This window comes from Halichoeres trimaculatus, unplaced genomic scaffold, assembly GCF_033239565.1.
Source record: "Halichoeres trimaculatus isolate MK-OKI-2021-1 unplaced genomic scaffold, fHalTri1.1 fHalTri1_scaffold_23, whole genome shotgun sequence".
NCBI lineage: Eukaryota > Metazoa > Chordata > Actinopteri > Labriformes > Labridae > Halichoeres > Halichoeres trimaculatus.
Genome location: NW_027437201.1, coordinates 9,358,440 through 9,386,287, shown reverse-complemented (window position 1 = coordinate 9,386,287; position 27,848 = coordinate 9,358,440). Strand labels below are relative to the sequence as shown.

The window sequence follows — 27,848 nt, the reverse complement described above, 5'->3', positions numbered from 1 at the left end:
CAATCTTTGCTCTTTAAGGGTCTTCAGACGTCTTGAGCATTTGGGTGACCTGTTGAGAGACACTTGTCACCGTGTTATTCAGCTGATTCACATACTCAAACAAATTTAGATGCTGCATCATCGTCAATGGAGTATCACTAGGCATCATACGAAAAAGACAGGGCATTCTCCTTCCTGTCAAAAACCTCATGATGACTCACATTCAACGTTGCATTTGGCATTGGTCTCAGAGAAAACAACACAATAGTTAAAGCTTTGAGCCAGTTTAAATTTGAGTCAGCTTTTAAAGCTCTGTGAGCCCTTTCCACTAGGCTTTGAGAGGCCGAGTGATACACAGCACCAAACTCGTGCTGTATGCCAAAAGTTTTCTCAACTTCTCTGAGTTCATCTTTGGTAAAACGAGTGCCTTGTTTGACAGCTTCAGTTCATAAGAGCTCTCTTTATCTCAAAACATGATTCCTCCAGAGCCCTGAGGAATCTTCATTAGCTCTTTTATTTTCCCAGGCCTGTTTCTCAGTAGGAGCTGCAGGCTGTTGAAGCCCTTTTATTCTTTGTGAACTCCACTCTCTTTGAAAATCCTGCATAGATGCTGCAGCATCTCGAAATACATTTCCTGAGAGAGAGTTAAGGTCACAAAGCCCCTTGTCCCTGAGAGCTCTATCTTGCAGGAGCTTATTTATCTCTGGAGCTCCTGATTCTCCAATTCTATTTACATTGTGTTCCACAATATTTACAAAATCTTGAAGCTCATTATCAGTGGAAACTTCTGGTTGGAGTTCAGTCTTCTCAAATGCTCCTTGTACTGTTTGACTATTTCCATTATAGCCTGCTATGGCTTTAGCAGCTAAATCTGCGGCATTGTTCCCTCTCATGATATTTTTTCCACCCTTCTGGTGACCTTTACATATTAAAACAGCTACTTTGGTTTGTTCAGCTATAGCATAATATAGATCTAATAGCTGGTGTGAATGCTTCACAAGAGCACCAATGGCGGTAACAAAACCTTTTCTTCGTCAGTGATGAAGGCTGACATGAACAGCTTGTATAGCATAAGCCGAATCAGAGTGAATATTTACAGTTTTCCCTTTTGCTTGTTTACATGTGGCAGTGAGGGATATAAGCTCTGCCATTTGTGCAGAAGCTGGTTGATGTAGTAATTGGGCCTGAGTGGTTTGTAGAGGGGTCTCTTCTGCAACTGCATATGATGCTGCCAGTGATCCACTAGAGGTATGGTGGCTGTGTCTGTCACAAAAAAAGAGTCAGGTAAGGATTTTGCGGTAGCTTTTTATGTAAATTTGAGTGCAATTGCATTTCTCTGTCTGTTTTGATTACTGAAGCCGGTTATAGAAATTATACATACCAACTCCAATGGACTCCACATGCTGAAAAAACAATTATTGATGTAAAAACTCTGTTATCATCGTTGTTTTCTCTTCATGCCCCAGACTGCTGACTAAAAATGGTGATACATGATATATGGTCTGTGTTTTCTCTACCATGGGTGTGTGACAGAAATTGCTTGGGTGTGTGAGATCTGTGTGTTATCAAATAGGTACCTGTGGACGGTGAGAACAACAACCTAGCATTTTGGGTGGGGGTCCAATCACAAGCCTAAATACATCTTTTGACCATTGGGCCCAGATTTTTAGCTTCACCACCAGAGGCAACTTTTAAGGTGATATAAGGGGTTGAGAATAATAAAAAGTAGCTTGACCGTCCAACAGGGCATCATACTTTTAATCATCATGAAAAGAATAGTTTAGGATGCAATATGGCGGGTCAATAGGGTCACGAGAGTGAAACCCAATCGAACCATTCAGCTGGTGTGTTGTGAAGGTGGGAACCAGTGCAGTCAGGGAAAAGTCCCCACCAAATTTCTGCTTGTGGGTCATTGGGGGCATCTCCAGTGGATGTGGCACATTCCAACATCTGCTTGAAAGTTTGTTTGGGTAACGTAATGTCAAAATAATCTGGAGTTAGGGAAATAGAGACATGTAGAGCACACAGAATATCCCTGGCTGGCAAATTAAGTGGACATGATGGTGAAAGAAGAAAGGAATGATCAGATTGCAGTGAGTTCCACTGACATGGAACAGGAATAGAAAGAAGTCACTCTTCTTTCCAAAGAAACCAATGGGGGGGTGAGCGGTGTTGTGAGAGTGGAATACCAATCTCTTTTGTCAAGCATGCAAATATGATCTTGATTATTAACAGATAGCTTCACTAAGGGTTTGAGAAACTGATCTTTGGGACAGTTAATTCTGGGTAGCCCTATGGCATCTGATGACTGGCTGGGGCCTGATGGTAGTTAGCAGAGCTGTAGAGGGATGATTGTGGAGGTGGGTAAGTATTGAATTGATAAGGGAGAGGATCAGAGTTTGGAGCACTGAAACCACCTCGTCTTTGGTGCTCATAATTGTTCCATGGACAGTTATCAGCCCAATGTCCCTTAGAACCACAGTGAAAGCAAGAGTTACTTTTTCCTCTATGTCTGTTTGTGCGGGTACGGTTATGAGCGACTCTGGAGGAGGGTTTCTGTGGGAATCCTCTGCCGCAGTATTCGCCTCTCTTTGGGATGTAAGAATGGGTGTCCTGTGGAGGAAACAGTGGCTCAATCCATTCCCACTGGGTAGGGGGGGCTGGAGTTGAGGGTGGGGTTTGCTGTGGTGGAGGCGTAAAAGCAGGAGGTGCAGCTAAGTTTTGAAACATCTCTTCAGAAGCTGCTTTGTCTTTATTTATCTTATCTCTGAGGTCTTCAAGTTGAATTTTTGCCAATTGGGATTGGAGGTAGACGAGCTCTTTCTTTTCTTGAAGTTCTTGGTCAACATGATGGTCTAAATACTGAGTCACATGAGCAGACCATATTTGATATGACATCTTGCTCAGGCCTATAACCTGTTTCAGTTTACTCTGGACAGCTTTCGGCAGAGACAGTTCTACAGATGCACGAAACATCAACTCGGCAGCCTCCACATTTCTTGGGTCTCCTCCTTTTGTGTTCTGCCATAGTTCCCTGACTCTGAGAAGGTATGCAGACCCTCTTTCACCAGCATCTGGAGGGACACTGCACAAACCATTCGCTTTCATTTGGAGTGGGAAGCGTGCACGGATGACAGGCCACAGATCAGATACCCAGTGGTGTAATGGGTGGCTATCAGGTACATTGTCGGTGAAGGCTAGTCGTTCTATGTCAGAGAGCATTCTCACTGAGGTGCACGCAGCGAAAACTCTTCGGAAATCACCGACAGCTGGGAGAAAACCTGCACATGCTTTCAAAAAAGCCACAATCCAGTGGGCTCCCCCTTTATGGATATCTGGTAAAGCATGCTTGATTAGAGCAGTATCTTGTAAGGTGAATGGATTACGGCCTCTGCCAGTGGTAGACTGTAGCAGGGGCGTCTGAAAGAAACGTCCATGATGGTCGTCACAAAAATTAACACCACCCTGAGTTGGTTTACGGGCGGTGTCATCTTGGCTTGTGTCAGACACGTATGAGACAGACTGATGTAAAGCCTGAAGTACAGTTTCCAGCTCATCAAGGGAAGTCCGACCATCCACAGATGGAGCAGGGCTAGCTGCAGGTGAGTGCGTGTTTGAATGAGTGGAGTGGAGTGAGCACCCCGTTGAGTCAAAAGTGGAACTTTTGATAGCAGTGAATGGGTTATGAGGGTTTGTGGAGACATAGTCTTTAGCTGCGTTGAGCTCAGCTGGGTCTGAGCTGTGAGGGCCTGTATGTTGCACCCCTGCTTTTATAGACATTACTGGAGCCATGAGTGAGACCGTCAGGTTAGAGAAGCTGGGGGTCTGTTCAAAGGAGTGTAACATTGCTGTGGCTTCATCATATGATGGGGGTGGAGTAGTAGGAGATGTTGCCAGTTCACTTGTAAGAAATGGAGGATTCCCTGAGGGGGCTCTGTCTACTGCTGAATCGTTTGTCACTAGAGCGTCTGCCGTTATCTGCAGCATCTGAGGAGCCGGAGGTGCAGAGGAGGGGGGTGAGAGCGAGTTTTTAAACTCACCCAGGAGACACACACACTCCTGCAGAAACTCCTCAGCTTGTGCAAGATTGAATTTAACCTCTTGCCCCTCCAAGGTTCCAAGTTCACTTAATTTATTATTCAGGTGTTCTACACTCCTTTTTGCCTGGGCTATAAACATGTTTAATTCACTCACTTCAGGTGGAGGCCCTTCGTAACTGCCAAACATGCCTTTGCATTTCATATTTTCTGTCCACTTAACAAACCTGTCTGTCAGGTGATCATGTTCACTTTTGCTATGGTTCTGGAGCCATTTATTCAAGGTGACAGACAGCACCGACCCCAAAGAGCCAGATTCACACTTTTCCCAACTATGTAACACTTTCTGTGACATGTTGAATCTGTATGAAATACACGCGACAGAGAATGACACAGCGTCCAGGTGATTAGACCCGACCAAGAAACTTCTACACAGGGCTCTATTTGAATCTCTGCGCTTGGTCGTTGAGGGTCAACCCAGTCTGTTCACCTGTTTTAATTCTCTGTATTTGAAGCACCTTAAACTTCAAAAAGAGAGAAGGAAAAAAAAGAAAAGAAATCCTGTTCCCTCTCTATTCCAATGCCCCAGAAACAGCCTCACTTGAGATCTGTGTGAGTCCTGGAATTCTCACTCAGCCTGTGCAGAGCGATACACGGAGAGCTCCCACAGTGATATGAAAAATAAAAATCTTGCCTTGTGTCCTTATTTTTGTTTTTAAAGTTTTAGGATTTTAAAGGGGATAAATGAAATTGTTTATTCTTATGAAATTATCCTCTTAAAGGAAAATGGGCCTTTGTATCAAAAATCTTTGCTTTCAGTATAAAAGCCAATCTTGAGGAAACTTATTTGCTTTCCCTCATGCAAGTCTATGTGTTTACACTTTTACATGTGACCATAGGTTAAGCAATAAATTCATTTAAAAAAGAAGCAATAAGATTTAAATTATTGAAATTTTATGTTGGAAACTTTCCATGTAAACAGAAATTTAGAGTGTTCAATATGCAGAGCTTTTCTGTGTAGTACAAAGAGGTAGTCTGCTTACCTTATTTTAGATGGACATTATTTTCTGTAAAAAAGGCTTGTCCTCCAATGAACCCCAGCGGTCCCAGTTGGACGCAGCCAAGGAGTTGGCCAATATCTGTCAGACCCGGTTCTTTGACATTGATACCCCTTAAAAGAAAACTGGAGAATCTTCAGGTCTCAGCTCAACCATTTACTGGTCACATGCAAAGAGTAAAACAGCGCTGGGTTCTTTCTGGCAGAAGTTCACTCTGGAGTCCCCAGACAGAAAGAGACGCTCACACAGGATAAGTTTCACACTTACTTATGAGCTATACACATTATCCAATACACACTGAGCTGGTCCCTTACACAACCGCCTGCTATTGGCTAAAATAATAGACATGTGAGTGCCAACAGACACACATATCCCTTCTGTGTATTATAATATATGTGTTTGTATGTGTATGTGTGGCAGACGCGTACCTAAATTATCAGCAGGGGGAAAAGGAGGAGGGAGAGGGGAGCTGAGGCCAGGGGTGATAATCCCAGCCACAGCTGTGAGGAGTCCTTCACTATTAATCAGCACGATGGCCTTGGCTACCAAGAGAAAACTTACACACAAAACTTATGAAAGGAGCTACTAATCTTGTGAGACATGCAGTATAAATTCAGTGAGGCTAATAAAGTATAAGGTACAATATACAAACTATAAATTTATTATGGTCACTCAAAAACATGCAATATACAAGCTAAAAAACTAACAACCTGAAAACCCAGTTTTGAGAAAACCCACTGGGATGCTGCTGGGGACCTCACGGTGGCCAAAGAGAGCCCCTGAGAAGGCCTTATTTGGGGTCTTTTAGGTCTTTTTTGTATTCTGTTTACCTTGAACTACTAAAATTATTTACTGAGATGTTCCCATTTAGATATACTGAAAGGGTTACAATGCTAATAATGCATAAAAGCAGAGTCCTGTTTGTGCATGTGTGTATGGTATGATCCAGTATGAAAAAAAATTGCCTCCATAAGGATTAATAAAGCAATAAATAAATTTTAAAAAATGCAATTTCCACATGGTCTTCATACTTAATGTGGATTTGATAAGACCAGAAAACAAAGAATCTGATCAACAAGTAATTGTTCTCCACTCCAACAGATGCATTTTTTTGTGCAAACCTGAACTGTTTTGAAAGATTTTTTTTTTATTTGTGTTGCAAGTGCTCTACAAGGGTGCAGTATAAATTATTCCTGTTTCCAAATTAATACATTAAATAAAAGAAAATCCACAACTGAAACATCGAGGATTGAGAATTACACCAAATACATCACGATTTAGTATCACAATTCACACAATGCATGTCTTTTCATACAAAAACAAATTTGCATGGCTTCCATTGAAGGGCCATGCCATGACAACTTACTAAATGACTATTAACATTATTATAACAAACATATATTCAGCTGTACAATCAGAAATTACTATACAATCCTCAGTCTGGTCACTGATACCAGGTCGAACACACTTGTCTCAGTGAAGCCTTTAGCTCTTTGGCCTTAATGTTACAGGAATAAGAAAAGAAATGCACAGCAGTTAGACGAGCCGCCAAAATGCGAGCTCCATCTGAAAAGCTGATGTAATGTCATGCTATCAACTCAGTACACAGACATTAATAATTAGACTGTTATGGAGAGTTAATAAAAAAGATTTGTTGCTTGGCTTTAATTTCTATAGCTGTGATCTTGTTAAGACTAAAGGGAGGAGAGTAAAAAGATCAGATAAAGGAAATAAAAAGGGAAACAGTTAATGTGCAAAAATGTGAAGGGATGAGGGAGGGGAAAACATGAAATGAAACATCCAGAGAGTACAGCACATAAATTCTGCAGAGGACTCTGGGAGTTTTGCTATGGCTGTTCCTCTTCTCCTTTGTTTCATGTGCTCACCACATCCTGGTCATCAGCTGAGCGTCTGCTAGCGTCTGTTCGCTTTAAGATGGTAAGGCTAGAAATCCAGTCGCAGACCTGAATAGAGACAAAGCAATGATATTTTCGTTTGTAAAAGTGAAAAGGTTTCTTACTTGTTTAGATCTGCATATGAATACATGACTTACTCCATGTTGCTTTTCAGCTGGTGCACCGTGCGTTTGTCCAGGTAACGACAGAAGAGAGTGAGCAGATTTGAGGGCAGGAGGAGCGGCTCTACCAGTGAAGACTGAGACAGATGTCCTGCCACCTGGAATATAGTGTCAGTCCTAAAAGACAGCAGAGCCAACAGGGTCAAATATCAAAAGGATTTATTAATGTCTCTATGCTGTGGATCGACAGGCTTAAAACTTCTCACCAGGTCTCAAAGTCCCCGATGCTGGGCTCCAGAGGCACACCTGAGGACAGTAGCTTCTCTCCTTGAGACAGAAGAGCATACAGTAGCGACAGTCCAAACTGAAAGGGGAAAAAAGTCATTGGAAAATCATTCATGACAAATATAATACAAAGCAGTAAAACAGCACCAACCTTGTTCTGACAAGCTAGTGTGAGAGACTCGTAGGCGCACTGAGACTCAGATGATATCAGAAGCTTGAGGACCCCAATCAGCTGACTGAAGGTCAGTCCTCCGATCACATTTCGAAGAGGTGGATAAAGCACTGGAAGAGCCTGAAGAACACAACACTAATGACTCTCAGAGCATCACTTTATTTCAGAAAGAAACTTTCAAACTGTACCACAAATCAAGTACCTCCTCAGTATCTCTGCTCATCAGTGTTGGCAGGTTGGAAGTCACAATGCACAAGATTTTCTGAGCGGTATCATTTTTTAAGAACGGGAGCAGACGAGCAAGCAGCTTCTTGCCTTTTGAGACGAACAGGAAAGGAAGAAACTCTCCTCCTGAATCCCTGCATCCAAACATTAAACAAAAATTCAGATTGATTACCATCAACACTTCATTTTAACACCAAGATTTCACTTCTCTGGAGAGATGGATAAAAAGAGTGAACCCAGATTAATCTTTTTTTCCCTGTAAAGCATTATTTCTATACTAGGCATCACTTGCAGCACAATAAGTGGTGTGTGTGTGGCTCACAGAGGGTTGTGATGTTGCAGCTGAGAATATATGTATTCCACTGTCCGCTGAGTTTTCTCCATCAGTCGTTTCTCTTCTCCCTCAGGCAACACTGTGGTTTTAACCCTCTCCATCTCCTCTACCTCCAAGAGAACTACAAACAACTGCAACGCAGATCAGACACATTAGTAATGATGGGAAAAAAAAGAAAACATTGAACTTCAAAAATAAAATCCAGAAAAATACCTTTTCAATTTTACTGAGGACCTCTAACCGTTGCTGTCTGTTGTCTTTTTGTTCCTATGAGATAATTAATCTCAGTACCAGCAAAAAACAAACAACTTGAAACACAACAGACTGTGTCAATAGTAACATTTACCTCCAATGGACCTTGAGCAGGCACTGCGTGGACTGCTCCAATGGCACGGCGAGGAGAGTAACACGTGGACACGGCGACTTGACCCAGAGAGCCTTCAATGTGCACCACTGGGAGAGCAACAGAGATTCATCAGAGGAGGGAAACATAGAGCGCATTAAGTTTTGTCCAGGAGGAAAAACATGGCTGCACGGAATTATCTTTTTTTAACTTGTCCAATTTTAAAAAAGCCTGAAGCCTTCCAGGTAACACTGAGGGTAGTAAAGTTAGCCAATTATCCCTGCTGTTCATGAGGTTTGTCAATCTAAGGAATAAACAAAGGTGACACAAGAAATAAACCTGGCACCTGGTGTGTATGAGTCAGTTTTGGTGATGTATGGTGTGGTGAGCTTCAGTGGCTCCCTCTTGCTCCGTATGCCCAGCTCTTCCTCCGCCATCTTAGCCTCTACTCGTCGGTAGTACTCCTGAAAGTAGATAAGTTTAAAATAGCTAGCTCTTCTCTAAAAAAAAGCTATTAGTGGTAAAAAAAACAGTGGTTAAAAATGATTAAAATGGATATGTATTTTTTTTAAATTTCCAAAACAAAGAAAAACTCAAACTGCTGATGAACAAAAAGTAACAATGCGTTACCTGGTAGTAGTAATCCTCGAGGTATGGATTTTCACTCTGCAGCTGAATCATCTGCAGCCGTGTGATCCACTCCTTCTCTTTGGCTGTCATGAGATTACTGTAAGGGTCCCAGCTCTCTGGTTTTCTATGGACAGGTGACATGTTTTAGGAATCTTTTCTCTTGAAAGGAAAAAAAATCTGATAAAACATTTTTTAGACAAAGTTGTGTAGCACCAACCTTTGGAATAAACGCTGTTTTTGACTAAGGAGACGTTTATGTTGGGGGTGTAGCTGGGTGACAGGACCTGGTAACCTGGGGGTCATTCAGACACTTAGTATTCAAAAAGTCATTCATTATATTTGATAGATACAGTAAACAACATAAATATCTTTCATGTGTATACAGAATGCCTAACTTCCCTGTTAGCAAATAAAAAGCGACTCCTTTACATATCATGAGGTTGGTGTCAAAACCATTCTACATTTGCTTAACATTAAGGCCATGTCCATACATAGCCGGGTATCTGAAAACCACATTTATTTTTTTACGTTTAGACCTGTTGTCCACATGAAATCCCTGTTTTATGTCACTAGAAACACAGTTTTCTGAAAACTCTGGTTTTATGGTTTTAAGTGTACACTGGGAAACTGAGTTTTTGGTTTTCATATATCACAACTGAATGACAGGGATTCGTTTTGATTGGCTGATATGGGTTTCACGCCTGAAAAACACTGCCAAATATGGGTTTGACATTCTGCGAGCCAAATTTATCAGTTGATTTCCACAGTTACGTGTGGACAAAAGTATTTTTTAAAACAAATGAGGGGACGATATTTGTTTCTGGCTACATGTATACAAAACCTAAAGCTCTGGATAAAAACCATATATCTACAGTGTGCCTCATTTTTTGTCTTTTCTCAGCTCACAATTTACTGTTACACTAAACTTGTGCTATCTTTTAGAATTCATGCTGAATTTCTATTTTGAGAGAATGATAAATTTAAAGTATAGCCAGGACAACAAATAAAGTCTTCCATTTTTTCCATGTAGAATCATTTTAGTTTCTAGGATGCACAACTGCATCTATTATCTGTGAAAGATGGAGCTATCTAAGCTTCAAGTTTGATTGTAGAAATATGATTGCAGGGACTAAAAAGAATATCTGAATGCCATGTTGAAGAGGAAGGACTTTATCCACTCAGCATAAGAAAGTTAGGACCAAACTTGACACTTGAACTTACTTAAAAAATGTCACATACAAAAAAACAACCTTTTCCCAGGACCCAGTGTCATAACACACCTGAAATGCTGCACTGAATTGGATGAAGGGCTGTAAAAGGGGGAGGGTCTTGGTGAGTTGGCACCAAATCGAAGTTGCATCATCTTGGGGGGGAAAGACTGAGGAGTGGAGGGGCAAGGACGAGTCAAAGGAAACGTGAAACTCCTTGTCTGATTCAACATAAAATAAACTCAGGTTATTCATCACAGATTAAGAGAGCATGTGCTTTTGGCGTGTTTATGTATCAGAGTTCATTTGGTTTTTATGTAATGAACCTGGTTGTAATGTTGTCGTGGGGTTAACGGTTGACGGGGGAAGATGGGTGATCCTGGTGCCATGGTTTCATGCATCATCTGGAAGACAGAAACTAGGATTTAGCGATGCATTTGACAGATTACTGCTGACAGTTACTGATGGGCACAAATTTGGGTCATACACTTATTCTCAAACATGACTTGAAATTTGTGGCTAGAGCTAGCAGGCCATTAGCTTATTGCTACATAAATACTTAAAAAACAGGAATACACCATGCCTGACCCTTCCCCAAGGATACAAATTCCACTGAGTATCTAAGATTTCTTTTTTATTCAACAACCACATAATAAACTTCAAGAATTTTGAATGTTGCCCCAAAACAAGACAAAGTTGGAACCTAAGTTATAGACCTCTTGTTCTACTTTTTCTATAAACAGTATTTTAACTAAGCTAAACAATTACATACAAGTTTCTAATCATCATTTCAGAATAATTATCAGTATGTAGGAAAAAAGCTTTTCAAAAAAAGTAGGCCAAGAATTTCACAGCACCCCTTTAAAAGAAATGACCTTTCTGTAAAAATCAGTTTCCCACCTGGTGGTGGCCTCTTTGGCCAAACTGTCTCCTGGAGTAGGATCCTCTGGATTCTCCTCTTCTGCCCCTGAAGGATGGGACAGGGTAGGACAAATCTGGGTAGTTGGAGTTCAGGTGCTGACCTCGGCCTCTGTGACCATCAATCACACACACTATTGCTTGGTCCTAAAAAACAAAACTAAATAAGTGAACAATATTCAGAATAAGCTGGAGTCGTGTCAGAAAATGTTTGTTTGAATCTGAACCTGAAGTATTGATCCTGAGATTCTTCTAGTCTTTCTGGAAGAGGGTTCCAAATACTTTAAGGGGTGAGAGGAAAAATAGTTTAAAGGAAGCCATGACAAAAAAATTGCAGCTGAGAATGTTAAAGATTGGTACTTACATCATCCTCAATTTTATTTCTGTACATGACATTCCCACAGTCTACTATGGCACTGTCCAGACTCTAACAAACCAAAAGAAAATCACAGTGATCACAGGACACCAGGAAGTGAACCCCATTGTTTCACAAAGTAACGCACAGCTTTACCTTTATGCTTGGTCTCCCCTCCACTATTCTCATAACAGCTGGGTCCTCAAACATCTGGCCCCTGCCCAGCCTGCCTCCCCTGGGTCCTCGAACCCTGCCACGCTGCCCTCGGAGAGCCCGCAGCAGAAACTCAGGCCTCTGCCTGGGAGGGGAGGGAGAGCTGTGGTGGGATGGTGGTTTGTTTTCAGGTGGCAGTGGAGTCTGTGATGGTGGTGATGGCGATGGTGGTGATGGTGATGGTGAAGGGGGCAGCTCTCCAAACTGAAGGAGCCCAGTGCTTGTGTCCTCCAACACTCCATGAGCATCAAGATCTGAAATTAAGACACAAGATGAAACAGACCAGTTCAGAATAGTTTGAGGGTATCTCTTAGCATTCATTCATTAAAAAAAATCCTCTGGTAGAAATCCTTGCCCAAAATAAATAAACTCTGAAAGAAAATGCCTTTAATTTTTATCAATTTATTTTATGTGTTACAAATGCACATTACTGGCAAGTAACCCTATGGTGTTTCTTTTGTGGATCTTTTTTTCTTCCTCTTCTGTGGATCTTTGGGTTGTGCACAAGAATATAAGAATACATGCATGTTGTGCCTCATGAGCCTGTGATCCCCTGAATCACTGCCCACAATGACAACCCCCCCCCCCCCCCCCCCCCCCCCCCCCCAAAAAAAAAAACAAAAAAACTCAAATCACAGGAAAAATATGGCCGCCATCCTTACATTCATGACAAAATCACAGCAGTGTTAACATTCAGAGCGTAATGTTTCCCCATGAATGATTTCCATCAATAACAAGGCCTCAAAGTAGAAGGATAATCAACTCTTATGACTAACTCTGGAAGACAGATAAGTATTTGCCAAGTTTTTCTACAGGCTGTAGAGTTAAAACACAGTTCAGCATCTATACACACCCATTCCAAATGTCTCCTCATTGTGGACATTTATCTCCTCGTCCTCTTCAGCCATGGCCTGCAGCAGCCCACAGTCCATGTTGGCCCCATCCTCTGCATCACTCCACTCCTCTCCATTCTCAGGCCATTGTGGCCCACCCGTCTTTTCAGCGTCCTGAGGGGATGGAGACATTGCTTGACTCATAATCGGGTAGCCTGTAGTCTTTAGACATGCCAAGACATGTTGAGAAGCTTTAAGAAACCTTCAGTAGCTTAGACTTGATAAATAACTGTCCAACTAACGTCTGTATTTTACTTTTATGAAAATTCCTTCACTTACATTTTAACATCATTGTACGACATCAGATATTCAGTGAAAGAAGCCTATCTGCTAGTACAGCTTCTTACAGAGGCACGATGTCCTTGTTACTAAGCTATGTGCAGGAATTGCTGAAGCTACTTTCTGCCACCTACACATATTTCAGCACTAACAAAATAGAAAAACTTCGCTGACTTACTTGTTGTTGTTGTTCTGAATCACTCATTGTGCTTTTTTCCCCTAAAGCCGACTGATAACGGTGACTTTCCTCAGAACGCTACCTGCTTTCTCGTGTCAGACATCGAGGAGGGTTCATTAACTTTTAATTGAACTCACCTGAGAGGTGCAGAGGCGTGCTGACGTCAGCAACCTGCACAGCTGTCGCCCTGTCACTTATTTTCCATAACTAGAGATTCTGCTTGACCTTGAAATGCTGAAAGTCTTTTCAGATTACAACTAAATTGACGGTTTGCGTGGCGCTTTCTTTAGTCTGGAGACGACGCAATTCACTTTCGCATTATCACAACCGTGAAGTGACGTCTTCACGCGAGTGCGCTACGCAGCGCAGATAGATGGCCCTTAGATAGCAGCCAATGCTTTGTTTCTTTAATTTACCTATTTTTACGTGGTTAGAAAGTGTAGGCCACGGCCTTTTTGCTTTTTAATTTTCTTTTTCTTTTTTCTTTTTTAAATTATATATTATTTTAACCTTGTTGTCTCAATACTTTATGCATCCGGTTTATTAAATTAATGGGATATAGAAACTATGCCACTCTGTTAAAACCTCATGCTCCATAATAATTTGCAACGTGACAGGAAGTATAAAAATTCATTTCTTTGTTTAAATTTCTTCATGAAGAAAAAAAGAGAAGTGAATATACAGAACAGTTAATAGAAGAATGATGATAAACATCTCTATTCTGTCTCTGATATCACATTAATTTCGCCAGTTGAAACTGAAAAATGAAATGTATGATAGATATGTTCAATATTTTGTGCCTCAAGCTTATGTTGCCGCACATATATTCAAAATTTACATTTATATTTAAATTTAAGATTTATATTTATATTTAACATTTATATTTATATTTAAAATCTAGCATTTATTTTTATATATAGCATTTACGTGTGACATTCAATATTTACATTTAACTATTCAAAATATTTCTAAGATGACAAATATTGCTCTAAATGTCATAGAAGGACACTAGAAAAAAAAATCACACCCGTTTCTTTTGCACATGGTTTGAAGCTAAATGTGACAAAATGTTGCTGTTATTTAAGCAAGCGCTGCTTTACAAACTGCGCCCCATATTTTCTAACATCCCACACGTTCTGTTTAATAGGTCGTCTTATGTCCAGGGGTTGAATGAATTACTCACTGAAAACAAGACAAACACAAATACAAGACAACCCTTCAAATAAAAGAGAGATTCCTTTCACTGTCCGAGCCTTTGCAGTGTCCAATCAGAGAGTGTGTTCCAAAGGGGGCGTGTCTCCACGAAGGCTGCTTCGTGTACCCTCTGATCCTCTCTACGCTTTGTCTCCCTCTGTCGTCCGAGCACCATCATGACACCTAGTGTGGTGGGACCATAAATAGTTTCACTTGGGCCGATGACAGAGGAGAAAGTTACGTTACAGTTACGAGCTTGTGGATCCACCTCTGGGATCAAAACGCAGTTCTGTAACAGGACCCCATACCACCAAAAGATCCCGAGCTGACAGCGACATCACGTGGCTAATTTGTTTTACACCCCTAACAACGAGCTACCTACATTAAATCTAAAATAATTAGAACTATCAACTACATTTTATCGCCCCCAGGAGTTTGCACCTTGAGCTTTCAGAATAAAAGCAAAGAAAACAGACTGTGCTGCTTCTCAAAGAGTACTTGATACTATTTCTTCAGAGGGTGGTATGAAGCAACTGACAGTATGTGAAATCAATAGAGTGAAGAAATACTAACCTCAAAAGTTCCCCTTCATTAATCTTTTGTAACACACATCTTTAAAATGGCACTCTATAGACATTTAAATTTGTTTCATTTTGTGTGTTTCCCGCTTCATCCTTGGTTTCAATTTTTCAGCTTACACAGTGGAGATTAATTAAAAAAAACAGCAAAAAAATTGTTTTTCTACTTTATTTTATTCTTTGGAAATGTCTTTGGCAATTGCATAGAGCAGATGTGAAAGAATATAAAAAAATAATTGAAATTAAACATAAGACAGCCTCGTTACACATGTAAATGTATGGCAAGCAGCAGACAATATATGAATGCGATTGCATTGGCACTTTTACTGTTTGCCTTTTGAAGCAAATATATTAAAGGTGATTTTCTTACACAAACGTCCTTCAGTGAAACAATAATACTGTTTCTTTTTTATCTTTGGTAAAACACTTTTTTTTACATATTCAATTTGAATCAATAAAGTTTGTAAAAACATATACATACACCACAGGAAATGTTTACCTTCTTTTTGTATGCTTGAGTTTAAATGGGGTCCATTTTTTTGTGGAATAAACAGAAATACAGGGTTGGGTGGTTCTCGTAATTTCGACTCTAATATTTCTTAAAAACAAGAAAGAGACCAGCTCCACCCTCATTTCTGTAGTTAAAAAAGGCAAGATCCCAGTCTCATGTAGCTTCTTCTTTCATTGATAAAAAGCAGAGGGGGCAGGAGGAGAAATTCTGTGTCCTCAACCAAAGAGTTTTATGAAGCAGGGGTGGCAGTACGGCTTGTTCTCCTGCTCCTTGAAGCAGCCTTTGCTCAGGGGCTTCAGGCAGAAGTGACACACCAGGTGGTGGGGGTGGAATTTGGCCCCCATGGCAGTGACGCAGCGGCCTAAGATGGGTTGCTGGCAGGCCTGACACATGCTGCCGCGGGACTGGTGATAGTGGGCCTCACACAGTGGCTTTCCCTCGTGCTCAAAGAAGCTGCCATTGACGAAGGGACTGTAGCACTCCTACACAAGGAGAAAGAGACACACGGAGAAGCTTGACTCAGGGAACTGTAATAACAACGTTTTCAAGCTTCTTATGACATGAACCCAAATATTTTTAGTTTTTCAGAAAAACTTTTTTAGGCACACCCTGTTCATTCTCATGCAGTTCCCACATAAAAACTCATCCCAACATAGTGTGTCGGTTTCACAGTTGCTGCTGTCTGTTAGGGGCTTCGCTTAAGACATTAGAGGAAACAAAGATCACTCTGTTTTTCAGGAATTGTCCCATGACCTAGTAGCAGTGCTGTAAAAAGATTTGAAAAAATGTGACCCTTCACCAAGCCCATTCAAACACACATCTATAAAGAGCAACTGAACAAAGTTTGTTTGATCTTAGTTTTCAAAAGAAATTAAATTGTATAATTGTATAATTAAGGGTTGAATTAATTATCCAGTATCAAGGCTGTTTGATTGACAAACAACTGTCACAAATAGTTTCTTTTAATTTTAGTTCAACCCACTTATCTCCTTTATAATTACCGACAAAATTCATCAGAAAATCACAAACTTGCATTAGGTGGGTTGTTGGTGCATTTGATGAATTCATGTGGTTGTAACATACAGAGCAATTCTATTCACAGATGTCTTAGTTTTTTATTTTTAATAAATTTGCAAAAAAAATTTTTAAATCTTTCTTCACATTTTCATTATGGGGTATTGTGTTTAGAATTTAATGGAAAAAATCTGATTTTTGAGATTGAAATTGAGAAATCCTTTCGTGAATCAGTCCCTTAGCGTCATCAAACTACCAGACTGATCATATATAAAACAATAAAAAAGGACAAAAATCTCTTTCACTGAAACTGTGCAGCAAACCTTGTCTTTAACGTCTGAATGTATCAAACATTTTCTGATGTGACCCTCAAACTTGTACAGAAACACTCACCCTGCACACGAAGCACTGCGGGTGCCAGAGAGAGTTGAGAGCTGAGATGTAGTTTTCCAGAATGGGCTGGCTGCAACCTTGGCAGCGCGAGGCAAACAGCGTCAAGAAGCACTGCTGGCAGTACTGCTGGCCCTCACGGTCATGGAAACCTACACAAGAAACAGTCACAGCTTCAAGACTTGCTTTGTTAAATGTTACATTAACTGGATGATGCAGGGGGAAAGTCAGAGTTCAAACTGTTTCCATGTGGCTCTGGTCCACAGAACATTAAGGTGTCCGTATTTTATTTGTCTGGGGTTTAACTGGGGATCTGAGTTCTTAGCAGTACCCATGTTTTAGGTTTGTCTTGCTGAAAACTAGTAATTTTATTGCGAGGATTTTTTTCCTGAGCTCTTATGCTCCCTCTTAGCTTGAGCAGCTTATGGGTTTTCTTCAAAATGTTCTCGACTCAATCTCTTCGCTTTGACAGACGACAGAGTTCAGCTCCGTGGTATAATGCTGAAACTCATGAGCTCAAACAAAAATCTTGAACATAAGAGGGAATATGATGCTCCACCAAAACAATAAGAGTCCTATTCACATTGGCAAAATGGCTTTTAAAAACAGAAAGGCCTTGCTGCTTGTGCTCAATGCTTATTACTTGTCTCCAATGGAAGAGAAGAAAAACAGTCCCAGATTAATTTTCAGCACCAGAATAACCCAGCTGGCTCACAAAACTTATAGCATGCCCGAAAGATGTAACGACCTGTGTGCGCAGAAATGTATTACTGCTGATCTCAGAGAAGACTGAAGTCATTGATTTTGTACCTAAACACACCTCAGAGGACAGGCTTTCTCTGACAAGATAACCACCTTGGATGGCATCAGCCTGGCCTGGCCAGCCTGGCTTGGGAGTTCTTTTGGATCTAGACTTGTCCTTTAACTCTCATATCCAGCAGGTCTCAAGAATGGCATTTTTTTGTATCTTTGTAATATTATAAATATCAGACACATCGTGTCTCAGAGTGATGCAAAGAAACTAGTCCATGCTTTTGTTTCTTCCAGGCTGGACTACTGTAACTCTCTTCTATCTCTCTTCTGTCCTAATAAGTCCATTAGGACTCTTCAGCTGGTTCCGAGCACTGCAGCTCAGGTATTGACTGGGACCAGGAGGAGAGAGCACATCTCTCCACTGTTGGTGTCTCTACACTGGTTACCTATAAAATCTAGAAAAGAGTTTAAAATCTTTCTTCTGACTTACATAGCTTAACGGCATCAGGCCATCCTATCTTTGCAAAGTCACTGATCCATATTATCCGTGCAGATCACGGTCTTCAGCATGCTCACCATACCTAAAGTCTCTAAAAGTAGTACGGGAGGTCGAGCCTTTAGTTAGGCTCCTCTTCTTAGGAGTCACCTACTGGGGAGGTAGAATGAGGTCTGGGGAGCAGACACTGTCTACTATTAAAAGTGGACTCTCTTTCTCTGTTTCTCAGAGGTTCCCTGTTATGTGTTGAACTCATACAGGATACAGTTCATGCCGCCCATTACCTTCCTCTCCAAACGCCCGACTGCACTTTACACAGCAAAAACACTCTGGGTGCCAGTTCTTATCCAGAGCTGTGACCATTTTCTACAAAAAAAGGAAACCGGAGAAAAAAATAGACTTAGTAATGGGTAAACTTGAGCCAAAAATAGCAAAATCAGCTTCCGAGTCTCTTACATTTAGAATTGGCTTGTTGCACTGGGCACAGTGAGGGGAGAAGAGAGTGAAGTAGTCCGATTCACAGTACGGCCGCCCGTCCTTTTCAAAGAAGTTGCGACTGCCCAGCTCCGTCTCACATTCAGAGCACACAAAATGCTCTGGGTGCCACACCTTCCCCAGAGCCGTGACCACCTGCATGAGAAAAAAATAGAAAATGAACAGCGTCCCTCAACAATCATCTCCACTGACGATGCAGGAGCTGGGGCTGAAAACAACCCTTTTCTCTCTTTGCATCATTTTGTGGAACATGCCACTGATTATTTTGGATAAAACTGTTTCATATGTCTGTATTAAAACTTACCTGTCCTACAACTGGCTTTTGACAGGCCGAACAGTTTCCCTTGGACGAGGTTTGAACCCCTTGTCGGCTCAGATCTGACTGCAGTAGCCCCAGCATGCTGTCTAAGGAGCCACCAGACGAGGGCTGTGGTGGGGCAGCAGGTTGCTGTGGGGCAGTCACCGGAGGAGTGACAGGTACAGCTGGCTGTGGGAAAATAAAACAAAACTTGGTCTTTGCCTAAACACATGCATGTGAATAAACTCACAATGAAAATGGTAACGTCATCAGCAAGCAGTCAGAATTTGTTAAGAATCACACATTTAGCACACAACAGTAGAGCCAAGGAAATGACTGGTTTGGGGTATGATTCATATATTTAAACAAGCTCAAGTTTAATTTGATATGATAGATGCATTTGTTCACTCTCCTGCTCAGACAAATTTTTATCTGCTTTGATTCAAGTCTGGTCAATCACAACTCTTTATCTCCTGCTGTCAGGTGGGTCTAACACAGAATTCAAAACAACTTCCTGAGCATCTTGGGGGCAGGAATTTAGTTCCTGATTTACCAACTTGATGCTTTGTCATCAGCTTGTTGGGAAAAGGTGTTTTATTTTACTTTTGATTCAACCTTTATTTAACAAGGAAGAGACTAAAGGAAGAGACTACTTGAGATTAAAATTCTCTTTTCCAACAGTGTCCTGGCCAAGACAGGCAGCAGCACAGTTTCATGATTACAATGGACACAAATATAAATATTACACTCAAAACAACAAGTATACATAACAGCTTCCTCCAGGATTAAAAACATCATACATTAGACAAAGTAAGTTTTGAAATCAAATTAAATTAACATACTTTTTGTCAAATATTTGCTCAACATAATTTATAATATGGTATCCCAGTTAGTTTTCTCATCATAGAGACCTCGACTTGTTACAGTAAGTGTAGAACTTGTCATTATTATGGTATCTAACCCTTAAAAACAAGTAAGGTGTATAAAGCAACATGTTATATTTAAAAGTAACTCTCCTTAATTAAGAAGTCATATACTGACTACTGTTTTGGATTAATCAGTCCTAAATCAACCCATCAGCATCAGCATCACCTGGGACTGAAATAAATCTCTGAGAACAGACACCAACTTCTCCCAACTTCTCAGAACGTGAAGCTGAGCCTCTCTATTCTGTATGGAGTGCTCTTTACAATCCTTTTAGCAATTCCCTTGCCCCTCCATTTGCTGTACATCTTCAGCATCAACACCATTTTTTGTTAGTTTAAAATAACCCAGTTTACTCTCTTTTCATGGTGAGTCTCAGTTTCACTGTAAATGGTACTACAGTTTCATTTAGCAGATGCTTTTGTCCAAAGCAGTGTACAATACAAGCAAGAATTTAGACAGAAGAATTATTCACTGCAATTATAGCTCAACCTTCAACAACATTTAATGATCAGTGCTAAATATTGACTAAGAGCTGGGTCTGAGACCTTCTGACTTAATCTACCCCTGAGGACAAAGAGGGGAAGGGTCAAATGGTGATTTAAAGTTAGAGAAGTGTCACTCTAGCTTGCCTGAGCAAATTCTACACTTTATGTAAGATCTGTAAAACACACGGGGTGGTGTTTGCTAATCTATCAAGTCATGTCACTACCATTGGATTTTAGATCAGCAGCTTACACAGCGCCATGTTATGATTATTTTTCGTAGCAACAAGGTCATAAGAAGGCCCTCACTGATATTGCAACCCAAAACAAAAATTTATAGAGAGTTTAAGATTCTTGTATTGGATACATGCCAAATGTCAAGGGAATAACACAAAGGCCCAAAAGCACCACAGCAGCCCCTTGTCCTACAGCTCACTGGACTGCATGCTGCCCCACTGGAGAGTTAAAGTTAAAGACCACCAAATGAAATGTCGAAAAGCCATGACGATCTGTTTTATTGTAAAAGCCTGAGTCACAACTTCAGCGGTTAGAGTTGGTTGTACAGAACATTGCATCTTGTGGGACAAAGCATACTGTATCAAAGCACAAACGCTCCTTTTTGAGCCTCTGTTCCCAGCACCTCCCTCTGGCTTGTTTATAACCCACAGCTGGACTACTCACTTTAACCAAACAAAATGACTGAACCACTTCCTTTCCTCAAATAATCCCCGCAAGCTTGCTGGAAAGGGGACTGACTCACTCTAAGTCCACTCAGTCCATTGCAGTTTAGAAAAGTTGTGGATCCACCAGGTTTGTTAAGTTCAGTAAGTTGTGCTGATTCTTACCGTGCTCTGGACTCTGAAGTCAGACAGGGAAGCCATCAGTTTGTCCAGTTCTAGCGTGGCTGATGTTGCTGACGGCTTCGCAGAGCTAGATACAAAAAGTTTTTACCCCATCAGATGAATTGTCTTTGAGTAAAAGTGTTATGACTGCACAGTAAACGCTGGAAAATGTATTACTCTCAATTTTAGCCAAAGTGGTCTTTCTTAAGGCACATGTTTGCCTAATAAGTGAATGAAAAGAAAAGAAAAACACTTGAGAAAGACCGAGTGAGGTCTAAATGTCCATTATAACGTTAAAGCTGATATGCCCATGGCTCAGTATGACGTATGAAGGATGGCCCACTTCACTTTATATCAGGTACAGCTGGTGATTACCAACAAACTGAGACGTTGTCAAAATACCAGCATCATGATGCAGAGTTGTAAAAATTTATAACTCTAGCTCTGTTAAGTGTGTCCTTATAAGGACAAAAAAAATTAAATCCTTTTTTAACAGGGTAGAAACCTAATTTTCTGGAGCATTTTCACAGAGTCAAGCAGATTTTTATAGGTTTAAGAAAAGAAAAGTAGTAAAGCGTAAACAGAGATTCTACATTTTAAAGCACAAACTGCTAGACGGGATCAAGCCAATTCAAAAAACTTCATCTGCATCTTGTAGCACATTGGTTTTAAGAAACTTGAATTTATTTAGAACAAGTGTTGAAAAGTTTTGCAGAATAACATTCCCTGTCCACCAATCATGTGGCAGGATTAATAAACTACTCAGACTATGTACCTGGAAGAGGTGGCAGCCTTATCCTTCATCTTGTCTCTGTCATCTTTTTTAGAAGAAGGGAATTGGGCCAGGATCTCATCTGATAAAAACATAAACATTCACTTTAGATAAGCGTCATCTCAGAGTAAAAAATAAAGATTAAACACACACACACACAAACAGTAACCTGTGATGTTAAACTGGGTGGCGTTCAGCTCCTGTAACAGATGGTCAAGCTCACTCAGGCCTCCACCCAACAGCGAGGAGGAGGAGAAAGCCGGGGGTGGATCTGTCGTACGTGGAGAGCGTGGTTTACACACTGTGCTGTGAAGGAGGCGAGAAGGGCAGTGAGTGCAGGATTGAAACATATTGGGAAACACTTCGTCACTAATGACTTTGAGTGCCTCATTGAGGTCACTTTGTCATGAATCATCAATAACTCTTGAAGTTAAATGAGTGTCATTCCTCAGCGGGATACTCCCCTCAAATGTTAATAACCCAGAACTTCTTTTTAGGATGTGGTTCCTTGTAAGTTAACGCTGTTATTTACCAAAAAGCAAACAACAAAATAGGACGGATGACAAGAAAAGGCTCCTTTAAAGTATACTTGTATAGTTTTATCCTTCTAATATCACTGTATGTAGACGTTGATTTGATCATATTTCAATCAGGGAAAGATTTACCTGTACAATTTGTCTGGATTGGAGGTCTGGGAAGATTTCATTGCAGCAGAAACCGTCTGAAAGACAACAAAGATGATTCATTTGTTTAGCTTCTCTGTGACACAAAGTAGTATGATGTCACGGCAAATGTTTCCTGGATCAGAAAAAAAACACAGAAGACACAAAAACTTCATCGAGAGCTCATCTGTGGCAGATGAACTGTCTACCTGCTGTGGGGTGTAGGCTGGTGGCGGTGGCCGGGCTTGTGTGGCATCCTGGATGTCAGGATCCACAGTCTGTGGGGGGTCAGAGGTCAACAGCACAGGACACCGAGCTAGAGGTGAGCCGGTGTTCTCCAAGTCAGCGAGAAGGGCGTCTGAATTGACATGACAGAAAGAAACTGAATAAAAGTGAGGAAATATATAAAATAATGAATATGATATCCATTGAGTAACTTCAAACTGAAGACATGACAGTTAAAGATGTTTAAACACCTCCAAATCTATCTTTATAACCCAATGTATGTCACTGATGGTGCTATGATTCTGAGGCCAAAGGAAATAGATCAGATTGAGAAAAATGGGGAAGAGACCATGCAGTGTGAGTGAGGCAGAAGATTCAAAGTGAAATTGAGATGGAAAGTAAAATGATATTATTGCACATAGAAAAGAGTCACAGACAGTTACGTACCAAACACAACAATACGAGGACTGAGAGGGTAATTAGATGGCTCAGGCCCTCCTATAGAAAGACAGAGAGCCCATATGTGATAAACACAGCAGCAGCAAAATCAGCCCACACATTAGACATCACATGGAGGACATCCTCAAACACTAATCAGTTAGAGGACAGAAGAGACAGAAATGACACAACCCTGAAGCCAACAGACAGATCAGTTATTAGAGCACACAGACATTTCTGCATTCATATCCAAGACATGCCAGTTTAGAGAGGAAGCAGAAGAGGTTGGACATGGCAGCTGATATCAGCTGGAGGAAGCTGTCAGGAAACTACACTTGCTCAAGAGTTAAGGCTGCAGATGACATCATTTAGTGCTGACAGGTCCATGTGTGTGCAGCGCTGGGGTCTGTAAAGAAGTGAGCTGAACATGAGTCATTACAAAACTTTTAGAAGAGTGGCGGCATGTTTGAACTCTTAGTATGAAGTGATTCAAACTGGATATGATTTAACCCAAAGAGACAAAGTACTATACTGCCTTAAGGTTTGTGACTGATAAAAAATACTCAAAGCTAATGCATCAGAGTTGGAGAACACCACTGAAATGCTGGATCCTACAAATCCAGGGCGATAACATGAGCTATTCTCAGACTTTATCTTCACATCATATGGACAGAGAGGCTGTTCCCTTGTCATCTTGGTTTAGTTTATTAGTTTATTTCGATCATATTTAAAAGTATACCAACCAAAGCGACACCACTGAAAACCATGTTGATCGAAAAGGTTTGAGCTGAAGCTACTTAGCTTATATGTGCCTAACTTTCTTACTGTACAACATTATACCAGAGCCAAACAAAAAGTCAAACAACACAATCTCAACAACCAATGAATAATTAATAATCCAAAAAAGAACTGAAAAGAAAAAATCCAAAAAAAAGAACAGCAGCAAATATAAAAGAAGCAAATACAAAATAATTCCTGAGGACTTTCCTATTATCCCCGTTTTTCCTTCTTTTATTCCTTCCTTCCTTCTCCTCTTTCCCTTTTCTTTTTTTACATTTATTTATTTTTTTCAAATTTATTTATTTATTTATTTATTTTTCTTCTTGCAGGTTATCCCATTTTCTGAATGGTTATAAGATTACAGAATAAACTTCTGCACATGAAAAACATCAAACCACTTCTTGTCACTGAGGCAGTGATTGCATTGGTCAACCGTTTCTGGCTGATTTGAGGCAGTCATAGTTAGGGTTGGGTACCTTTCACATTTGAAACCATGAGGTATTGATGTCCCGTATCTTGCAACCGGTATTGGTACTCAATAGTACCAATTTTCAGTACTTTTGTTCGCATGTGGTAATAAATATTGATTTTCTTAACAACAAAATCTCCAAGTTTTTACCATACCACACTATACCAGCTTTATTTATAAAGCACTTTTGAAGGCAACCACAGCTGTAAAAAAAAAAAGGACTTAACAGGTAGGTAAAATAAAAAGGTAAACACATAAGAAAAAACAGACACCAATAAAACAAAACATATTAAAACAACTAAAATAAAATGAATGAAATAAAATAAAATAAAATAAAATAAAATAAAATAAAATAAAATAAAATAAAATAAAATAAAATAAGATCAGGTAATGACACTAAGTCTTGCTGTGGTTGAAAGCCAAAGAAATAAAAATGGGTTTTAAGATGTGTTTCAAAAGTGGACAGTGAAGTGGCCTCCCTAAAGTGCAGGGGAAGACTGCTCCACAATTTGGGAGCAGTACTGAAGGAAGTCCTGTCCCCTCCTAGCCTCTTCCTGGACCTCGGCACCTGCACCTCAATTTAACATATTCATTTCTGAGTATATAATCTTGCAATGCCGTGTTCAAGTACTGCATGGAAAGTGGACTACTCTTCCATCCCATCACAGTCACAAGGATGTGTTTAGGTACCGAAACATGGTACCATGATTTTATGTGAATGGGTACTTGGTACGACAGACAGAATTCAGTTGGTACCTCTAATAACTAATTCGGTACCCACCCCTTTGTTTTGTTTTGAGTGCTGGAGGTGTTAATATGTGTTGGTTTAGCACAGAAATTAGCTCAGTAGTTGTAACCTCAAAAAACACAGTAAGCAAACAGGCCCTATGACTCATGGCCAAAAATCTTATGTCTATAGGTCAATATTTTCCTTTGGACAGTAGGTAGGTTGCTTTTGTAGAGGCAGATGATCAAAGGCTGAAGTATTTATCAACAACTTCTGTAGCCGTCTGTTCAATCAGTTTCACACACTGTAACTCACTGTGAAGACAGATTAACTTAGTAAGAGGCGCTTCCTGTGACATTTGTTTGACGCAACCAAGGTCCTCAAGAGGTGAAAAGCCTCTGGTTAGGAAACAGGAAGGACAACCCAGACAGGTTCTACGGTGATGATGTCAGGAACATGGGGTTGTAGTTAGAACGTCTCTTAATAAGGTGTTGTCCCTTGTTAAAGCTTTAACTACAACCTTATGCTGCAAATGTACTCACTGCAGTCAGTGCTTTGAAGCTAATTTTGCTCTGGTTTGAACGTTAAGGTAACACGGAGATGTAAAAAGACAGTCTAGTCTGAGGGACCACCTGACTTGATGGCCTAGGTTTTCATCAACACCCAATTGCCCTCCTTGGAAGGTGCTCGAATGTCATTATTTTTCTGTCACTTAGGGGTTTTGACTGCTAATCTGGGCTTGAAAATCGAGCTTCAAATGTGGTTGATTTTGGTACATTTCTGTTATCCTTATCTAGATTCAGACTTTCAAAGTGGAAAATAACTGGAAAAAAGGGAAAAGAAAGAAAAACTCTCTTTCCTGCCTTGGTTCATCTCCGTGGTTGCTTCTGCCCCAGATGTGTCACACTTATGGTACGACCATGTGGTGGAACTTCTACATACTCACCATCCTCCTCCCTGCTGTGTGTCTCACACACACATACACACACACACACACACACACACACACACACACACACATACACACACACACACACACATACACACATCCCTCTTACAGTCTAAACTGCTCATATAAGGAGCTGAACTTCTCTCTATGGGTACTATGACCATATTTAGAGTTGCCTGTCGACTTGTTTGTCTTGGCCAAAGGCTTCTCTAACAAGTGGTCTCTCTCACTAGAAAGCCTTGCCAGATCTGATACATTAACTCACAACAACAGCATAAACCAAGTGCCCTGGATTTGCCCACTCACCCGGTCCCTCTGTCCCTCTGTCCGCTGCAGTCCAGATGTGCTGGACTACATCTAATCATTCCTTCCAGTGTGGCTTAAAAAGCATCAATCCACCATTTCTGAAGTGGACTCCAAGAGGAAAAAGTTCCCCAAGAGAGCACATGGGCAGCGGAGGCAGAAAAGGTCTATTTTCATTGAACTGTGTGGCTTTTTGAAATAGCAGTGTGGCCCTGGGCTATTTCAGGGCCTCTCTGGCAGTCATACCCGAACACAAAGGGGCAGCTTCTCATAATGCTTTTCTGAGAAAGACAACATATCCCTTCTCTGAAAAACATGCTCCCTAATAACAACAATTTACTTTTAAACCTTTAAACAAGAATTCACTAACACATGTCGTGCAGCTACTCTGAATCTTAAGTTATTGGAAGGGAGAGCCCACTCTACCTATGGCTATTTCCCTAAATTTAACTTAGATCTACTGAACTTGCAGGGAATACCCCCAACTCTATGTCAGACATTTAGTACAGTAATTGTATTTATTGTGTTGTAGGAATGTCTACGGCCTGTTTGACCACTTAATAAAAATATGAACTGCAGTAGGCCTGCTAGACTTCCTTTGAGGTGCAAGAAAATGTGAAAATATGAGGAAATATTAGGAGTTCTACAGAAGTTGTAAAGCAGTCAGCTTTGGTGACTGGATACGGATTTTCTGTGTGAACTTATCATACTTCATCAGAGGCTAATCCTCGCCCTCTGGATTTCATCCTCAAACACGTCCCAGTGGGTAAAGAAAGCTGCTTCTCCTCCCTAGTGACTGCCAGGCTGAACAGTCTGTATTTCCTCTGTTTGGGAACACCACCCCGACCAAAAGATCCTCCACAGATATCCCAACATGCAGTTACAGCGCTGGAGACGAAGAGTATGTCTCACTCACCCAAATCCTCCATCATGCTATTCTAGCCGTGTGTTTTCCTCGTTGTCTGGTAGAATAGGGACGCAGGCAGCATTCAGAAGTGATGGATAGATATCAAAGCGAGGATAGATACCACTCTGTGCTATTGTCTGCGTCGGTCCTGAATAACTTCTTGAACACCGTTATCCGCCAAGAGGAGGAGGAGGAGGAGGAGGAAAAGGAGGGCGTCCCGTTTCTTTTTCCTACACCGCTTTCTTCCTGTGTAATGCCTACCAGGACCTCAGACTGGAGAAGGCGTAGTTAAATAAATGTGGTTACACATCCCGCATTCCCCGGACACGCGACGTCATCCTGGACATTCCTAGTCCATATTTGGGAGAGAAAATTAAGAATTCAAAGCGCGCGAGCTGCTTAAACTGAACCGAACGTACTGCGACTACGGTGCGCCCGTAAGTACAAAATTTATATAAACAAATAAAATTGATGTATATGTTGGTTATCTGAAACAATTCTGATAAGAAAGG

General features: G+C 40.8%; 2 protein-coding genes across 4 annotated transcripts; both read right to left on the bottom strand.

Annotated features, from left to right (window-relative positions):
* Positions 1 to 6,278: 6,278 nt before the first annotated feature.
* Positions 6,279 to 13,273, bottom strand: patl2 (PAT1 homolog 2). Of its 2 annotated transcripts, none has more exons than XM_074662568.1 (19): positions 13,125 to 13,273; positions 12,628 to 12,781; positions 11,718 to 12,028; positions 11,571 to 11,633; positions 11,434 to 11,487; positions 11,189 to 11,353; positions 10,615 to 10,692; positions 10,361 to 10,509; positions 9,298 to 9,372; positions 9,081 to 9,204; positions 8,797 to 8,914; positions 8,454 to 8,560; positions 8,321 to 8,374; positions 8,096 to 8,238; positions 7,751 to 7,907; positions 7,528 to 7,668; positions 7,358 to 7,455; positions 7,128 to 7,268; positions 6,279 to 7,038 (listed from the first exon to the last, which is right to left on the bottom strand). In XM_074662568.1, exons 1-19 carry the CDS (start codon positions 13,149 to 13,151, stop codon positions 7,005 to 7,007), a joined length of 2,193 nt encoding a protein of 730 aa, XP_074518669.1. In that variant the 5' UTR covers positions 13,152 to 13,273; the 3' UTR covers positions 6,279 to 7,004. The 2 variants fall into 2 exon arrangements, with proteins under 2 accessions (XP_074518669.1, XP_074518670.1); XM_074662569.1 differs by having other exon boundaries at positions 10,361 to 10,458.
* Positions 13,274 to 15,068: 1,795 nt separating this feature from the next.
* On the bottom strand, positions 15,069 to 27,713 carry LOC141785652 (transforming growth factor beta-1-induced transcript 1 protein-like). 2 transcript variants are annotated; one of them, XM_074664101.1, is made up of 12 exons: positions 27,346 to 27,713; positions 23,211 to 23,261; positions 22,748 to 22,896; positions 22,542 to 22,597; positions 22,046 to 22,182; positions 21,880 to 21,958; positions 21,108 to 21,192; positions 18,860 to 19,042; positions 18,517 to 18,690; positions 18,345 to 18,426; positions 16,815 to 16,963; positions 15,069 to 15,889 (listed from the first exon to the last, which is right to left on the bottom strand). In XM_074664101.1, the coding sequence occupies exons 1-12, from the start codon at positions 27,359 to 27,361 to the stop codon at positions 15,623 to 15,625; spliced, it is 1,428 nt and encodes a 475-aa protein (XP_074520202.1). In that variant the 5' UTR covers positions 27,362 to 27,713; the 3' UTR covers positions 15,069 to 15,622. The 2 variants fall into 2 exon arrangements, with proteins under 2 accessions (XP_074520202.1, XP_074520203.1); XM_074664102.1 differs by lacking the exon at positions 23,211 to 23,261 and having other exon boundaries at positions 27,346 to 27,708.
* Positions 27,714 to 27,848: the final 135 nt, after the last annotated feature.

Coding starts and splice junctions, on each gene's coding strand:
- LOC141785652 (XM_074664101.1), bottom strand. Junction 22,183..22,541: donor AATCCAGACAAATTGTACAG/GTAAATCTTTCC, acceptor CCTCCTTCACAG/CACAGTGTGTAAACCACGCT. Junction 15,890..16,814: donor CGCAGTGCTTCGTGTGCAGG/GTGAGTGTTTCT, acceptor CTCCTTGTGTAG/GAGTGCTACAGTCCCTTCGT.
- patl2 (XM_074662568.1), bottom strand. CDS start 13,151: ATGAGTGATTCAGAACAACAACAACAA. Junction 12,782..13,124: donor ATTCAGAACAACAACAACAA/GTAAGTCAGCGA, acceptor CCATCCCCTCAG/GACGCTGAAAAGACGGGTGG. Junction 9,205..9,297: donor AAACAGCGTTTATTCCAAAG/GTTGGTGCTACA, acceptor ACCTGTCCATAG/AAAACCAGAGAGCTGGGACC.